Source organism: Euphorbia lathyris, chromosome 2 (genome assembly GCF_963576675.1).
Source record: "Euphorbia lathyris chromosome 2, ddEupLath1.1, whole genome shotgun sequence".
Lineage (NCBI taxonomy): Eukaryota > Viridiplantae > Streptophyta > Magnoliopsida > Malpighiales > Euphorbiaceae > Euphorbia > Euphorbia lathyris.
In genome coordinates this window covers 86,092,424-86,111,374 of record NC_088911.1, presented here as the reverse complement: position 1 = coordinate 86,111,374, position 18,951 = coordinate 86,092,424, and the positions used below count along the sequence as shown (strand labels likewise).

The 18,951-nt window shown below is 36.7% G+C and overlaps 2 protein-coding genes across 2 annotated transcripts; both read left to right on the top strand.

Moving 5' to 3' along the window:
- The first annotated feature begins 930 nt into the window (after positions 1 to 930).
- Positions 931 to 2,313, top strand: LOC136217654 (UDP-glycosyltransferase 79B3-like). The gene has a single exon (XM_066004269.1). The coding sequence runs from the start codon at positions 931 to 933 to the stop codon at positions 2,311 to 2,313; it is 1,383 nt and encodes a 460-aa protein (XP_065860341.1).
- A 1,635-nt stretch (positions 2,314 to 3,948) lies between these two features.
- On the top strand, positions 3,949 to 4,998 carry LOC136216494 (uncharacterized protein At4g26485-like). Its single transcript, XM_066003014.1, has 3 exons — positions 3,949 to 4,236; positions 4,314 to 4,512; positions 4,596 to 4,998. Exons 1-3 carry the CDS (start codon positions 4,056 to 4,058, stop codon positions 4,867 to 4,869), a joined length of 654 nt encoding a protein of 217 aa, XP_065859086.1. The 5' UTR covers positions 3,949 to 4,055; the 3' UTR covers positions 4,870 to 4,998.
- Positions 4,999 to 18,951: the final 13,953 nt, after the last annotated feature.

Here is an 18,951-nt window from a genome sequence, read left to right as displayed (position 1 = left end):
ACGAAAACAAATGTCTGTCATGTATCTTGTGTCATGTGAAAGGGAAAATGACATAGTGATACTTTAATGAGCATGTAGAACTTGCTCATTCACCGTTAGATCTAGGCTTATTAGAATCTTAAGGTGGAGATTCAAAGCATCCCGATGCTTAGATTTAATAAGCCTATATCTAACGGTGAATGAGAAAATTCACTTGCTCATTAAAGTGCATGTGAAAATTACTGAGGAAGTAAACGCTCTCATAAGGAGCAACTTATACATTTGTATTAATCACTCAAAAATCCACAACATATATTGTTTATTTGATTTTATAAATATTCTAAAGGTTTAATACATCATTTACCCAATAAAATTATCCAAATTTTTTGATGGACTTAAGTTTCAAAATATCTGGATAACCTCCTCAATTTGCGTAAAATGTCTATTTAGTCCTCTTAACTTTGCATAAAATGTAGCGAATTAATCACTCGGTTGTAAAAAATTAAGTTACATATGAAAGGTGTATTGCATGTACTTTAAAAAAGTAAAACGACCAAGATCGGGGTATGCAGTTCTAATATCAGAGAGAACATTTTTTACAGTTGAGCAAATAAGAACATATTTTTAATATGTTTTAATTTATTCTGTGAATTATATAATAACATTCTCAGACGTGTACAGCACATCTTCCGAATGTAATTTACTGGGGAGTTATCAAAACTTTGTAAACAAGTTGAAGGTACTAAAGATGATCAATCAAACTTTTTTATATTAGGGAAATAAAGTATTAAGCCTATTCTAAAATCTGCCGCAACCTACGCCATCTCTTGGCTTGCCTTCCAATTCCTTCCACCAATGAAATATTAGTAGTTGACCAATTCTTGAGATAATTTCTTCTATAGCAACGCAACACATAACCATTTCTTGAATTACATGCGAAAGCTCTCAGCAATGGCAGAGCCAGAATCTGATAGGCAGTTCCATATACTAATGTTTCCATGGTTTTGCAGTGGTCATATTACTCCATTCTTCTATCTCTCTAACAAACTAGCAGAGAGAGGTTTCACAATCTCTCTACTTCTCCCAAATAAAGCTTCAAAACAATTCCGATACTTGAATGCTAATCCTCATCGGATCACTTTACATCCTCTCCACATCCCTCACGTCAACGGCCTCCCTTTCGGTGTCGAAACCGTCTCCGAAATCTCCCTTAACCTCACCCCTTTACTCTCCATTGCCCTAGACCGTACTCGGGACCAGGTTGAGATTCTAATCAACAACATCCAACCAGATTTCGTAATCTACGATTTGGCTCATTGGATCCCCCAAATAACCAAGCCTCTTGGCATTAAAGCCATACACTACACCGTTGTCTGCGTTGCTTCAGTTTCAATAGTATTGGTTCCGGCTCGAAATATCATCAAAAATGAACTCCTCCAAGAGGAAAAACTGGTGGAGCCACCCGCCGGATATCCTTCCTCCACGCTTGTTCTTCGCGGCCACGAAGTCCGCGCATTGTTATTCGTAGGGGAGCCTTTTGGGGAGAGCATTACTTTCTATGAAAGAATATGTACATCAATGAAAGAAAGCGATGCTTTAGCTATTAGAACTTTCCCCGAAATTGAAAGTAAGTTCTGTGATTACCTCGGGGATCAATACGGGAAGCCGGTTTTGTTAACCGGTCCGTTGTTGTCGGAGCATAAAGAAGAGCTAGAAGATCAGTGGAGTTACTGGTTAAGCGCATTCGAAGATGAATCCGTAATATTTTGTGAATTCGGAATGCAAATAAATCTTGAACTTGATCAGTTTCAAGAATTGTTATTAGGGCTAGAATTAACAGGGCTGCCATTTTTAGTGGCGTTAAAGCCGCCAATCGGGGCATCAACGGTGGAAGAAGGAATGCCGGAAGGGTTCCGGGACAGGGTTAGTGGTGTAGGAATGGTTTGGGGTGGATGGATTGAACAAAAGACAATCTTGGAACACCCATCAATAGGGTGTTATATAAGTCATGGTGGGTTTGGAGCAATATGGGAAGGTTTAATGAGCAAATGTCAGCTAGTAATGGTGCCTGAATTAGGAGATCAAATATTGAACACAAGATTGTTGGTTGAAGAATTGAAAGTAGGAGTTGAAGTGAAGAGAGATATAACAGGATGGTATTCTAAAGAACATCTGTGTAGTGTTGTTAAATCTGTTATGGATAGAGATAGTGAAATTGGTTTAATGGTGAAACAGAATCATAGCATGTGGAGAGAAATGTTGGAAGCTCATGGTTTTATTAATGCTTGTATTGATAAGTTTGTACAAGATATAAAGGCTCTTTATACTTCATAAATTTATCATGTATTGAGATTTTGAAAATAATGCAATTTATTTTGTACATAAGTAGGCCATATATATAAAATGGGATAGTAGTTCTCTACAGGCTTAAAGCACTACTTGGTCTTGGTCTATTCAAAATTTTATCATTTGATCTATTATTTGGTCACATTTGGCCTTGATCTATCCCAAATTGGTGAACTCTCACCCAATTTGGATTCAAACTTAACCGAATCATTATCTCATTGATAAGTAACGATATTTTGACACTTGAACTTAATAGATTTTAGTTTATGATTTGTTTTTTGTTTTTTGTTTTTTTAATCTAATTAATTATTTCCATATAATATAGAAAAAAAACTTTAAGAAATATCATGTTTCAAGTTTAAGTGTCAAAATATCATTACTTATCAATTAGATAACTATTCCATTAAATATCAATACAAATTGGGTGAAATTTCACCAAATGGAATAGGTCAATAGCCAAATGTTACCAAATAATAGGTTAGGGGCCAAATGACACAATTTTGGATAGGTCAGGGACCAAACAATGCTTTAAGCCTTCTCTAGACAACCCGGTTAATTTGCTTGAAAAATTATATATACAATTTGAGAGAGCCTCCTTGGTTTAAATTTTAGAATTAGAATCCAAATGTAATGGAATCGAAATCCAAATTGAAATTGAAAATTGACTATTTATTTGGTTTAATCTTTGATTTTTTTATTTCTATAACAGTGTAAAACATATACTTTTAAAAAATATTAAATTATTTTGAAAAGAACAATAATTGAAACCAATAATATGTTCAAAAATTTATTTGTATTATAATATATTGTACAAATATAGGAAGGACGATAATCTCTATGTAAATTTCGTTTATTGCTATCAGAATTTAATGAAGTAATATCAATGACGTGTCTCGTTCGGTTATTGATATCTAAATTGATACTTTTTTTTTAAATGTTAAGCCTATATTGATGTCACTTTGTTTGCACGTGAAACCTAAATTGATACTTCTCCAAAAACTACAGGTCTACTTTATTACCTTATCCCTTCTTTTTATACAAAGGTATCATATGCTTATTGTACATATGGCCCGTTTAGTTTACCTGTACTGATTTATGTTTTGATAAAAAAAAAATTAATTTTTAGCTACAAAAGTCAAATAGTAGATTTCTAACTAAACACTTAAAACTCTCATTTTTAAAGTGAAAACGCAAACTTCACGTGGAAAATGAGCAACCAACCATCCTCGTAATATATGATAGAGTGCATTCGATGAAAACCATCACAAAAATTTATCTTCTTTGAGTCATTAATTTGCAATGTAGTACATCATATCTCCATCCTTAAGGATTGATATTTTTTTTTTTTTAAAAATTCTCTCAATGAAGGTTCTCCTCAACTCTCTTGTCATATCTTCAAATTTCTTGTGAATAGCTTGCTTTTGTTCTTAAAAGATTGGAAACCATGGCTGAACTGAACAAGTGTTTTTATCTCATGTTACAAATCGAAGTTGGAAAACAATTGAAATTTTGTGAGAAGTTCAAATTCATAGTATTTAATATAATGAGAGAAAATGAAAAGGCAGTAAGTAAGAATTAAATGAGAGGCAGTAAATTGTTCATGCATGCCTGCGCCATTAATAATCTTGAATCAAACAAAACTGGACTAGTATATTACATGAAACTAATGTAGAAGTTGAAACAATCATAAGAAGAGAGTGAGAAAACATTGACTGTGTTTCAACGTAAAAATGGGAGATATTAGCAGCACTGCCACTGCTGCTGCACCAAAACAACATAAATGGATAAAGCATTACAGTGATTTCCATAAAATACTTTTAGTTGGTGAAGGTGACTTCTCTTTTGCTCTTTCCTTGGCTACTGCTTTTGGCTCTGCTTCTAATATTGTTGCAACCTCTCTTGATTCTCAAGGTACCTAAAAACTTACTTACATATTTGTTTTTACCTATCTATGCATATTATATGAATTTCCATTTTACAATATATAGTTGAAGTGATTGCAAAGTATTCAAGGGCTGAAAGGAACCTGAAAGAGCTAAAAGAAAAGGGATGTACCATTATACATCAAGTGGACGTTCACACAATGAACAAACATCCTCTTCTTCTCCTTGCAACTTTTGACAGAATTGTCTTCAATTTCCCACATGCTTCTCTAATATGGAGGGAGCATGATCTTCTTCAAATTGGGTAATGTTTCATTAAATATGATGGGTTTTTTCATTTCAGATTTTTAAATAATCACTACATTTTGTAATGTTTTTGTTTTATAGACTTCATCAAGAATTTGTGAGGGGTTTCATGAGGAATGCACGTGAGATGCTGTCTGTAAGAGGAGAAGTGCACGTGACACACAAGGATGCTTATCCATTTTGCAATTGGGAGATAGAAAGACTGGCAGAAGCAGTTGGGCTGCATAATTTTATCGGGAAAGAGGGTTTTGAAATGTGGCAGTATCCTGGATATCAGAATAAGAGAGGATATGGGAGATACGACGAGTCGTTTCCTGTTGGAAGATGTTCTACATTCAAATTTGCACCTTACTAGTACACTACTGCAATTGCCATGGGCTGGGGGCAGGGATGGATTTTTTGATATAATCAAGATAACTGCTGATCTATCTATGATTTTCAATCAATCAAATTTAACTATCCATGTAAAAATTGGTGCAGTAGAGTAGTGATCTCAATTGAGTTTTGATGATATATATAATATAATATTCCAAATGTTCAAATTTCAAATGTCAAATGTCAAAAACGACTGTTTATCTTGTGCATAATATGTAAGGATATGATGCATTCTAAATAATTGCAACTACAAAATCATAGCACAATCAAGTATTTGCCTATTAATGGCATAAAATAGGAAATAAAATTCCGTTTGAGATTTATATCCATTTGATTGAGTATTCTCTTTGCATGCCTTTTTAAGTACTCCACAAGATTATTCAAATACATACTAACATATTGGCACCTGTTTGGTTGGAGCATGCAATCAATTTCAAAACTTGTAAAAACTTAGGGTGCGTTTGGTTACTCATTTTCATGCTCTTGTTTGCCTTTTCATTTCGAAAAGGAGAGTTTTGGGTGTTTGGTTAGTGACCTCATGTTTGCCTTAAATCTGAAAAGCAGCATTAGATGTTTAGTTAGTGACCTCCAGTTTGCCTTTCACACCTGAAAAGCACCCTTTTACAAAAACAGATAATCTCAGCTTTTTGGAAAAGCAGCATTTTCCAACAGCAAACAACAAAGAGCAACAGTAAACGGCAACAGCAAACCGTAACAGTAAACAACAAACAGCAACAGCAAACAGTAGGTAAAACAAATGGGCCATTAATATATCATCTTAAAATATATTATTTTTTTTTCTTGCATTCAAACCATTTTACAACTTAAAAAAAAATGCTTCAACATTAATCAACTTTAAAAGTCCCACTGTAATCTTATAAATCATTATTTTATGTATTATTTATTTTAATAATAAATATTGTTATAAAAATATACCAATAAAAAAGATAAAAGTAAATGTGCTAAGAAGTACCAAAAAGTGGCAATATTGCCATAAAAAAACTAAGCAACCATTGTTACTTTAATGGAGACGTTATTCCAAGGACATTTCATCTCATAAAGCACTCTTTCACTCACATTGAGAATGATATAAATAGTTTTTTTTGGGTAAAATTAGAGGTTTGAGCCACTTAGGTCTTCACTAGTCAAACTTTTAATAGTGTTTGGTGGAGTGGGGTTTGAAATAGTTTATTGTGTCCAACAAACTAATTTTGAAAAAACTGGTTTTATAAGCTTTTTCAATTAGTTCATTGATTTATTTCTTTTGAATGTCATTTTTATCCCTAATTATTACATTTTAACCCCCAAAAAAGCTTTATTATGTCCTTATTTGTCATTTTACATAAACAGCTATTAGCAATTAGCTAAATTTTATCAAACAAGTTTATACGGTTTGTCAAATCAGCTAGCCAAGAAGGTAATTAGTTGTTAATCAGCTAATGGTTATTTCCCTAAACAATTGCCATTTATCAATTATATATATATAAAGATCTTCAATACATACTCTTATAGAAAAAAAAAAGTTAATTTTATTTTTGGAAAAAATATAGAAAATAAACCTTTTGGGTCATTTTCAAACATAAGCTACGTGATTTAAAAGTTTGCAAATTGGTACCCTGTAATCCTGTGGCTCATTCCATTATCAAAGACAGTTCAAAATGACTAACGATATTAAAGAAAAGCTCAAAAAATCAAATGGTAAAAAGTTATTTTGATCTTTATATTTATTTGTTTTATAAATTAACCTATTTATTATCTAATTAATACAAAAAAATCTCAAAACAAAAACAAAATATCAAATTGACTATCTCCTCTTCTTTCACGTCTCTCTAAACCTATTTATTATCTATTTATTTTCATTCTCTTCCAAAACACTCCATCTCCCTCTTTATTTTCTCTCTCTAAACACATTTACTCTCCTCCTATTCTCTCTCTCTTTAATTAACGAAAAATAACTGTTCACTGCCATTGCTTTTTACAAATCAATTAAACTCTCACACTTTGAATAAATTCAATCAAATCTCTTCTAATAATTTTTTATTCTCAAACTACCAGGAATCAAACCCAGCTCCCTAATAACTCAATAATTTTGCAACATCAGAAGGAAATTCTAACCTCAAGTAAGTTGCAGACTTTGTGAACCTCACAACAAAGACTCCTCTGGTTTGTGAAGTCATAGCATCAAAGCACAAGGTCTTCGGTATCCTCCCACTTTTTACACGGCCAATCTCTCGCACCGTCTATCTTTCGCAGCTCTGCATCAATATGGATGAACTACATAAATTAGCAATCAATATGACCTTTTAGATCAACAAGTCTTTCAGCTGCGATAAATTAAAAGTCTACATAAAAATGGTACACCGACATTCAAATAAATCCTCAAGGATAGAAGCGACCAATTAGAACAGCTCATTTGTGTTTACTGTATTCCCTGAAAATGCTTTTTCTTATAATAGGACCAGAACGATTGTTTGGACCAGGTGGAATGTACAGGAATCTTGTATGGTTATTCTTGATTGGAGCATTCTTACCCGAACCGATTTGGATACGAGCAAAATAGAGATGGAGAGTGGGTGTGTTTAGAAAGTGAAATAAAATAAACTAAAAAGGATGTGGGAGAAAGAGGAGATGTGAATTTGATATTTTGTTTTTGTTTTAATTTTTTTTATAATTAGATAATAAGAGGTTAATTTATAAAATAAATAAATATAAAGATTAAAATAGCTCTTTACCATTTGACTTTTACCTTTTTTAACACCATTAGTCAGTTTGGACTGCATCTGCTAACGGAAAGAACCACAATGTACCAGTTTGCAAATTTTTAAACCACGTCATTTATGTTTGAAAATGATCCAAAACACATGATTTATTTTTGTACTTTTCACTTTTATTAGGGAAAATTATAAAATTGGATCAAATTGGGGGCTCATTTACATATTTAAACAAATTACACAACACATTACATATCTAGACTATATTATTTATGATTTTCCCAAAATACTCTTCAATTATATATATAACAACTTAGAAGTTTCTTACTCTTTCGTTTTTCTCTCTTCGTATCTTTCTTCGTTTGCGAACTCGAAGGCACCGCTAAAAATCATATTTGTGTATCTATTGTATTTTTGCTATTTCTTTCGATTGTCTTTAAGGTTATGGGATTTATATACTATGTTGTACGTTTTGCCCAGGATAATACTTTGCGTATATGATTTTGCTTTGCATTTTTCACAAACTGCGAAGCCTGAGCAAAAATGCGGAGGGAAATACTACTCAAGTACATGAGTTTGCTTCGCAGTTTCAAGTACATGAGTTTGCTTCGCAGTTTGTGAAACTCCGAAACAAACTCATTCTGCGAAGTAGTATTTTCCTTCGCAGTATGCGAAAAATGCAAACTAGTATCTTTTGTTATTTGCCTAAAATATACATAAGTATACAATATGTATAGCCAAACGACATCAAAACAAAACATTATCAAAATTTACAACAAGATTGCACTAATAATTCAACAAGAGTTGCGTCATTTGGAATATAACTAAACCCTAAACCATGTATAATCAAACGACATCAAAACAAAATATTATAAAAATTTATAACAACATTGCAACAAGAGTCGCATCACTGTCGTTTGGAATACAATTAAACCCTAAACCCTCAACTAAGTACTTCCCAGGTTATCAGTTCTTGGATCAATAAGTAGACGAGGCTCATTGAAGGAAGTTTGTAGCTGATTAGTGAATGTACAGAGGTATGCCTTCCAGCAATGGCATGAGCACCAATTTACTATCCTAAACCCAAAAAGTCAACATTTGGTCTCTAGTTAATTTGGTCTTCATTTTCTTCATCACATCCCAATCACCCCTTAGTGTGATGGATGCCTTTGTATTCAAGCTAAACAGATACTTGAATTTGATGCCTTTATATTCAACCTTCACAAAAAAATTAGTCATTTTAGGGAAATAATGAAAGAAACGTTTCGCTGTAAGCAAAATTGCGAAGCCTGCGAAGGTAAATACAACCCGACAAATATGAGTTTGTTTCACAGTTTTTGCAAACCGCGAAGCAAACTCATTCTGTGAAGTCGTTTCTGAAAAAACGACCTACATACTATCATTTTGAACTATCTCTAAGTTCCATTCCATAAAATATAGCTAAAAAAACAAAAAGCACAACTAATCGTAAACCAAAATCGCACAGACAGATAACACGAAAATATAAACCCCTAAAAACATTGTGTAATGACCCGATCCGGAGTGGCTGACGCCGGGATAGAAGGCCTGAGCAAGGAACGACCCTAAGGGATGGCGATGGGGGCAAGAATGAACTGAATCCCACATCGAAAATGGAGAGGGAGTGATTGGGGATTATTAGTAAGATGGGAATCCAATACATGCAGACACATTTTAAAGCCATGAGGCCTAAGGTGTAGGATATTGACCAAAGCGGACAATATCTACATGGTATTGGGATGGGATGTTACACATTGACATCACAGAAATACAGTAAATACTTACTTTCTTTTCGCCTTTTGCCATTGAAATCGATAATAAACAATATGATAAACGCAGAAAAATTCATCCCCGGACTGATCTTTGCACTTCTGCCAAATAACTTCAAAATCCAGATCCTCCTGATAATCCCCTTTGATATGCTCAAAGCAATCTAGCTCGAGGGCCACTGTTTTTAGGAGTGCTACTCTCCGACTTAGAGCATCCACCACTTTGTTTTGATGTCCCGCCTTGTGGAGAAGCTTATAAGGAAAATTGTCCACGAAAGTGGCCCACCTTGCATGTATAGAACTTCAGAGCTGTATTTGGCTTCCCAAATACTTGAGAGCTTGATGGTCAGTATAGAGAATGAACTCCTTGCACACGAGGTAATGTTCCCACATCTTCAAAGTCTGGACCACCACAAAGAATTCTTTATCATAGGTGGCCCATTTTTGTCTTGATTCACAAAATTTCTCGTCGAAATATGCAACGAGGCTATTTTCTTGCATCAAAACACCCACAATTCCTACCCCACTTGCATCACACTCCACTTCAAATAACTTATCAAAGTTCGGAAAAGCTAACACTGGAGCCGTGCTTAACTTTTCTTTTATCAATGCAAAACTACCCTCTTGTTCATCTTCCCATTTGAAGCATTTTCGCTTCTTCAAACATTCAATTAGAGGTGCCATGATGGCATTAAAGTTTTGTATGAACCGTCTATATAAGGTAGCCAATCCATGAAAGCTCCTAATGTCACCCACATTCCTCGGAGTCGGCCACTCCTAGACAACTCTCACATTCTCTTTATCAACTCAAATACCATTTCCGCTCACTGCGTACCCAAGAAATACCAAGCTTTCGATGACAAAATCACATTTTTTTTGGCATTGGCATGTTGGGGTTTAGTGTCCTATAGACAATTTTTCTAGGATATAAACCAGTTGTAAATGAATTTTTCTTTATGTCATTTGTTTTAATAAGATATGGTTTCATAACTGTATAAAGGCAATTACTTTTTAAGAACTAAATAAGTCTAAATAAAAGGAAATCCCTAAGTTTATTTAAAGTGATTATAAAGTGTTCATACAAGCATGAAGTGAGACAAAACATTATAATAAACTAATAAACTTAAAACCACTCCAAGTCAAGTAATATATTTTGAATAGGGATTGACATAATACTGTTGAGACTTGCATGTAACAATATTTTCTGTCAAGACAGAGAGCTGATCTCACAAGCTTCAGATATGCAGATATCTGGACAGTTACATGAATCCAGTGAAAGAGTTCATTAGGATTAGGGACCCGACTTGAGATAACAGGATGGATAGATTTATCCTTGTCACCTGTTCATCTCATTGGTATTAATAGGTATAAGTAATCCTCAGACTCAAAAGAATGTTAATTAGTGATTCTGGATTATGGAATGTGATGCTTTGATCCTGTTGTAACACGATCCATAATAGGGATGACTCTAGGGTGTGTACGGCAGCTGTTGGGTATCACAAGAAGTAATTGCAGGATAGTTAACATTGGATTGAGCATTTGTCACTCTTGATAAATGGGAGATACATCCAATGATCGCTTGTGGAAGACTTGACTCAAAATCCTTGCAAGTGATAGCTTAAGACTTGAAATGAAGATTTCACTTAACCTATCTAATTGGAGTTAACTCGGCCTGTACAAGTAAAACGAACGTCTCGCTATATGTGACTTGACATAATCCATAGTCATAAGATTCTGTTCAAGGATGTAGTTGATAAAGGATTGAATTATACTGTAACTAATACAGAAAGGTCAACGACGGAATCAACCTGTCTTCTTATAGCTCTTGGGGAATGTTTCGGATCTTCCAATCACAGTTCGCGCACTCATTCCGTCATACAAAGATTGAATGTAATTTTGAGAAATTAATTTAATGGTTATATACGACTAGAAGCAATAAAAACCTAATGGGTCACACATAAGACTTGGAACCAAAAGAGGAATGGATGTTATTTAATAGATGGAAGCCCAATATAAAGGCCCAAATAATAAAAAGGGGGAAATGCATGTATTATATATATATACATGTGAGAATAAATTTATTTTAGTCAATTATGATTAGATTATAATTGTGGATAAATTAAATATGGAATAATTAAGTTAGAAGGTTTAAAGTGATTAAATTGCTTCTAAATATTATTCTACCAAACAACCTAATGTTATCTTTATATTTAGATATAACTTTAGATAATATTTATGAAGTTTTATTTTAGAATAAAACTATAAAAAAGTTATCTAAAACTATAGATAATATTTATGAAGTTTTTATTTTGGAATAAAACTATAAAGAAGTTATCTAAAAACCATAGATTTTTTTTGAACCCGAAAGTGAAACTTAAATAGATGATGGATTTGCATCCATATGAATAGTGTTCACAAGCCAGTCTCGCACAATAGTTGAAAAGAAATCGCTAGCATTGGAACAGGCAAGCCTAGCTACCAAATGAGCCGCACTGTTCGCTAAACGAGAAATAAAAGCTAATTTAAAAGATGGGGTGGATCTTAGCAGGACTCGACAATCTTCCACAATCATACCAAATTCAGAAATATCCTGCTTTTCAGAGAGAATAGCATCTACCACAGCCTTAGCATCAGATTCAAAAATAACAGCAGAATAACCCATATTAGCAATCCATAACAAACTCATACGGATTGCAAGAGCTTCAATGACACGTGGTTCCTTAATGCTTGGGATAAGACTGCTACTACAAAAGAGGAGTGCTCCCCTTTCGTCCCTAATAACCGCTCCCATGCCGCTGCTCTCTAATTCGTTGAAAATGGCCCCGTCGATATTCCATTTGATAAAGCCGAGGCTAGGCTTGATCCATCTATGTTGAGGATTTGGCGAAAAGTGGTTACCTCTCATCTGTGTGTTCTGTGTACGCGGTAGTGGTTGGGCGGCCGTCTGCGGGGCCGTCTGTATGTGCGTTGTTAGCGTGTGTCGATTGCCCTGAACTGGCGCCTTCTGTTGATAGGCTTTCCAATCCTGAACAACCTCCAAACTAATTCGCCACGCCGTGTCTGCCGGCCACCATCTCATGTGCCACATGACTTTGTTTCTGTGGTCCCAGATTGCTTTGAGTGCACAGCAGATTCTAACTATTTCTTCCAGATTCGAGTTGCTCAAGATTTGGAGAAGCCACTCGTCAAGGTATCTGTTATCCACTCTTGGCACAGGAACACCTGCTACACGCCAAATGTCACCTGCGAAACAACAATCAACAAATAAATGGTTATCCGTCTCTTCTTGCTCGACACATACTGGGCATTCAGTTGAAATGGGGACTCTTCTTTGGGCCAACCGAGCTCTAGTGGGTAAGCACTTTGAACACAGACGCCAAATAAACTGTTTCAGCTTAGGAAGAATCATCAGCTTCCACAACCTCTTCCAACCCTCCTGGGCTCTGCTAGCTTCTACTAGCCCCATACCTGACAAGTAGCCTGAGTGAACATTGTAATGTCCATCCCTTGACCAATGCCAGATCCTCATATCTTCCCCTGCATTGTATGGCAAGATAATATCACAAATGGCCTGCACTTCCACTTCGCTAAAGCAGCCGTTTAGTCTCTGCATATCCCATCCTCTCCCATTTTCAAGGAGCAAGTCTGCTACCATCAAATTTTCCATTCCAGGGACCAAAAAGGAATTTATGCAAAAACCCTATAGATTAGGAACCCACTCATCCTCCCACACTCTGATTGATCTACCATCTTCCACTCTCCATCTAACCCCTGTTTTCAATATACTAATGCCTTCCCATATGCTTCTCCAAACCATACTAGGATTATTGCCTAATTTGGAGATAAGTAAGTCCTCCCTAGGGTAATATTTAGCTTTGAACATTTGACTCACTAAAGTATTTGGGAATTTTAGTAATTTCCATCCCTGTTTACCTAACATTGCTAGGTTAAACACATGTAGATCCTTAAAACCCATCCCACCTGAATCTTTAGATCTACACAATTTACCCCAATCAAACCAATGAATGTTTCTTCTACCCTCAGGTTTCATACCCCACCAAAAAGAATTCATTATTTTTTGCAGCTCATCACAGGTAGATAAAGGTAAAAGGAACGTACTCATACAAAAGGTTGGCAAGGCTTGAGCCACAGACTTAAGAAGCACCTCTTTCCCAGCCTGGGACAGGAATTTGAGACCCCACGCACCAAATTTCTTGCGAAGCTTGTCAATCAGGAAAGCAAAAATCCTGCGTTTGGAACGCCCAATGAGTGATGGTAAACCCAGGTACCTGCCTGTGTCGAGAGGGGTGCACACCCCCAATAATGCTTTGATCTGTAATCGCAAAGGTTCAGACACATTTAGACTGAAGAAAACCCCTGATTTGCTCAAGTTTACTGCCTGACCCGAAGCCACTTCATAATCAGACAGGATGTTCATGACCTTTCTAGTCTCATCGATAGTTGCCCCAAAGAACAAAAAGCTGTCATCAGCAAAAAAGAGGTGTGTTACTGCCGGAGCCCTTCTGCAGATCTTACACCCTGAAATAAGCCCTTCTTCTTCAGCCTTTCTGATAAGTTTAGATAAGACTTCAGCACACAGGATAAAAAGGTAGGGAGATAGGGGATCCCCTTGCCTCAATCCTCTACCAGGGACAACTTGGTCAGAGCACTCCCCATTCACTGCCACCTTGTATTTCACAGTTGTTATGCCATCATCCATCCAATCCAGGTTTCATGAAATCCCATTCTGCCCATAACTGCTTTGAGGAAGTCCCAATCCACTCTATCATAGGCCTTGCTGATATCAATTTTTAAGGCAACCTGCCCATTCTTCCCTCTATTCAATCTCTTCATATAATGTATGCTTTCAAAAGCCACCTGCACATTGTCAATTATAAACCTTCCAGGAACAAAAGAAGATTGAGTTTCACCAATAATCTTAGGGAGAACCCTTTTCAGACGATTATCTAAGGCCTTAGCAATTATCTTGTAGATGACATTGCACAGGGCGATATAGCGAAAATCCTTCAACATTCTAGGATTGTCAACCTTTGGAATCAGAACAATTGTGGTATTGTTTATTCCACTTGGAAATTCCCCCTCACTAAGCCACTTTGCGCAGGCTGCTCCCACATCTGCTCCCAATGTGTCCCAAAATGCTTGAAAGAAGCCCGGATTTAGCCCATCAGGACCAGGGGATTTGTTAGGACTCATAGAAAATAGAGCTTGTTTAAACTCTTCCTGGTTAAAAGGAGCAACAAGTGATTCGTTCATGTCAGGACTGATACACGTGTTAATTACCTGCACAGTGTCACCCCTACTCAAATTCGTAGCCGAGAAAACATCCTGAAAGTAGCTCTGTGCAAGGTCCAATAATTCGGCTTGGTTATCAATCACAACCCCATTCTCATCTGTCAAAGAGGTAATTGAATTCTGTTGACGTCTAGTTTTGACACTGGCATGGAAAAACTGTGTGTTTCTGTCCCCCTTCTGTGAGCCAGAAAACCTTTGCCCTCTGCCTCCAATAACTCTCCTCAGCTTCCAGGGTATCATTAAGTTTTCTTTTGGCTAGGAAATAGGCAGCAATGGAATCCCTGTTTCTACAGCCATGAAATCTTTTCATTTGGGTCCTCCATTTTCTAATTTGGCTTTTGAATCGCATATTGAAACTTTTTCCCCACACTGCCATTTTCTGCACACACTCCTCCAAATTTTCCTGAACTGGTTTGCCCCTCTGGCTTCTCCAGTGACCTCTAACCAGATTATTGAAATCCTGCTCTTTAAGCCAAGCCTCCTCAAAATGAAATCTCCTTTCTCTACTTCTACTTCTCTCCCTTTCCAGATGGAGAAGGAGCGGAAGGTGATCTGAATACCCAGTCATACAAGTTTTGAGGTAATGGTTGTCAAATCAATTCAGCCACTCAGCCGAAGCAAAACCCCTGTCCAGTTTTTCTCTAACCCAGAGTTCGGACCCTCTACCTCTTTCCCAAGTAAAACGGTTACCGTTCAGAATCAGTTCGCTCAGACCACACTCCTCAATTGTTTTAGCAAACTCCTGCATTAAGGGGTTAGGGTATACTGCTCCACCCATCTTTTCATCAGAGTTCAGAATACAATTAAAATCTCCAATCACTACCCAGGGGACAGAATCATCCCTGGCTAATCTTCTCAGTAATTCCCACGACTCGACATGCCTGCTACGATCAGCAAACCTATAGAAGCCCACCAATCTCTAATCCCCCTGAGGAGAATTAGTGATAATTGCCTCAATATGATGATCAGAAAAACTTTTGATCACCACCTGAGTCCCTGCTTTCCACAACAAAGCTAACCCTCCACTACGACCTCTTCTACTGACGGGGAATGCTCCCTCAAACTTTAACTGTTGTTTTAGCAAACTTACTCTCTGATCCTCTACCAGTGTTTCCATCAAAAATACAATGTTAGGGCATTGGGACGAAACAAGCTCCTTTAAGGAGCGAACTGCCCGGTGGTTTTCCAGGCCACGACAGTTCCAGCTTAAGCAACTCATTCCCCCCGGCGGCCTTGTTCTTTAGGGCTCGCCGAACCAATATCTGTGGAACTCCCCTTATCCTTTCCAAGAACAGAGACTTCCCCTTCCTGCCTATCCTCTCCCTCCCCCTCCATTCCCTTCCCCTTATCCTCCCTTCTTCTCTTTCTAATATCATTTATTTCCATCTTAGTATCTTCCCCCTTATCTCCCTCCTCCTCACCCCCTTTTTCCTTACCCTCATCATTCGCTAGAGGCTTAAAGAGAGGCCCTGTGAAAGGACAAATCATAATTTCTCTCTCCCCATCTCTTACTTGCTTGGTCGTCCCCCTCACTCCCTTCCCTCCCCCTGTGTTAGTTATATCCCTCAAAGCTCCCGGTCCCCCTCCCCTTCCACTTCCCAAACCCCTCATCCCCCCTACCACACTTCTATCTATTAGCCATTTTGCCCCACTGTTATCTCCCCCTCTTCTTACTGGGGCTTTAAGCCATTCCCCCCACTCTCTCTGGATCTCACCCCCCTGCATATTGAAAACTCTCTCACAGAAACATTCTGTATGCCCCAGACAACCACAAACATAGCAGAAAATCCCTAGCCGCTCATATTTGAACGTAGCTAAGGCCCATACATTTCTAGTACTTCTTAGTTTTTTAAACCTTTTCAACGGACGGTCACTATTTAGACTGACTCTGATACGCATAAACTGTCTGTGGATACCAGAATTATTGTTTATATCATACTCCTCAAAGGTCCCTAAGAAATTTCCCAGTTGTTTACCAACTATTTCAGACATAAATTTGCACCCAAATAGAGTAATTCAATAAATTCACATCATCTATATGCACACCCCAACTCCATACATTCATAATCAATATGTAATTGTCAAATGACCACGGACCTCCAGCAATCACCCTATCCCTATCCATCGGATGAAAAAATTCAAAAGAGTAGAGGTTAGTGCTTACCTCTTGAATTTCGATCCCTCTCATTGGTCTCCATAGAACCGCCATCCTGTTTTTCATACTCAAGAAGTTGAGTGGTCTGTCCGCCACAAATCTTCCTAAGAATCGGAGCCCTGTATCAAACACCACCACTGGAGCCGACGGTGTAATCAAGTCAAGATGACCTCCCTCATCTCCTTCTATTCTGAGCCTCTCCAATTCCCCTTCCATTTCTGAATACCCCCAACAACAGCTGTCTCAATTAAAACCAAACCAGGGAGAATCCCCAATTTTTGAATTCCAGAAACCCCAAAGCTCCTCAAAGAAAATCTCTGCCCCTGAGCCACGCAATCCGGCTCAAGAAAAATCTCTGCCCCTGAGCAGTGATATCAAGATCAAGAAAGACAAAATCACCTCAAGCCCAAATCAGAATCTAAATCGAAAACCACACAGACAACACAAAACCAGAAAACGCCTCAAAGCACAAGACACAACCAAAACGTAAAACCAGAAATCACATAGCAGCATAGGTCATCCAAAATCAGAGGCTAAACATCAATACTGAATCAAGGTCCAGAAAAAACGAGATCGCCTCAAAGCCAAGCCGAATCTAAAAACGGAATCACAAATTTCAACAAAAACAACACAGCTCTCCCACCCAGAGACTAACCTTCACTGAAATTGGAAGGACCACTCTCACCGGAGACCATCGATCGGCGACGATGCGGCCAGGTTAGCACAGGCGGCGGCAGTTACCCAACGGTATTCAGTCGAGAGAGACGATGGCGAAGCAGCGGCGGCGATATCACGTTTTCTCTGATACGTCCAAGGATCGCTTGTGGAAGACTTGACTCTAAATCCTTGCAAGGTGATAGCTTAAGATTTGAAATGAAGATTTCACTTAACCTATCTAATTGGAGTTAACTCGGCCTGTACATGTAAAACGAACGTCTCGCTATATGTGACTTGACATAATCCATAGTCATAAGATTTTGTTCAAGGATGTAGTTGATAAAGGATCGAATTATACTGTAACTAATACGGAAAGGTCAACGACGGAATCAACCTGTCTTCTTATAGCTCTGGGGGAATGTTTCGGATCTTCCAATCACAGTTCGCGCACTCATTCCGTCATACAAAGATTGAATGTAATTTTGAGAAATTAATTTAATGGTTGTATACAGCTAGAAGCAATAAGAACCTAATGGGTCACACATAAGACTTGGAACCAAAAGAGGAATGGATGTTAGTTAATAGATGGAAGCCCAATATAAAGGCCCAAATAATAAAAAGGGGAAAATACATGTATTATATATATACATGTGAGAATTAATTTATTTTAGTCAATTATGATTAGATTATAATTGTGGATAAATTAAATATAGAATAATTAAGTTAGAAGGTTTAAAGTGATTAAATTACTTCTAAATATTATTCTACCAAACAACCTAATGTTATCTTTATATTTAGATATAACTTTAGATAATATTTATGAAGTTTTATTTTAGAATAAAACTATAAAGAAGTTATCTAAAACTATAGATAATATTTATGAAGTTTTTATTTTGGAATAAAACTATAAAGAAGTTATCTAAAAACCATAGATAATATTTATGAAGTTTTATTTTAGAATAAAACTCAAAAGAAGTAACCTAATTCTATCTAACTAGAGTTTAGATACAAGAGGCTATATATATCCCCCCTTATAGGTGTACTTGGTTAATCCCGAATAGAGAGAGAATTTCGACCAGTTTATTGTAGAAGAAGAAATTGCTCCGCTCGCTTCCATTCTATTGATTTCTTCTCTTTCTCTTTATCTTTGATCTTATGTTGATTTGTTAGAGGCAATTTATTTTGGTTGCTATTCATTGGTTGTATTCTAATCGTTTACTTGTTTGATTGTTTGTTTTGACTGTGTTCGTGAAACTCGGGATTAAGAGTTGTGGGCACTTCGTTTGCAACTGTAGATAGATCGTCAATAAAGGTATTTCGTTCTATCACTCTTTATATGAAATAACGATTAACGGATCTTGGTTTAAGGAAATAGGTTAAAAAATTTATATTTCCGCTGCCAAACGTTTGCCTATTTTCCTTCATGACATACAACTTAT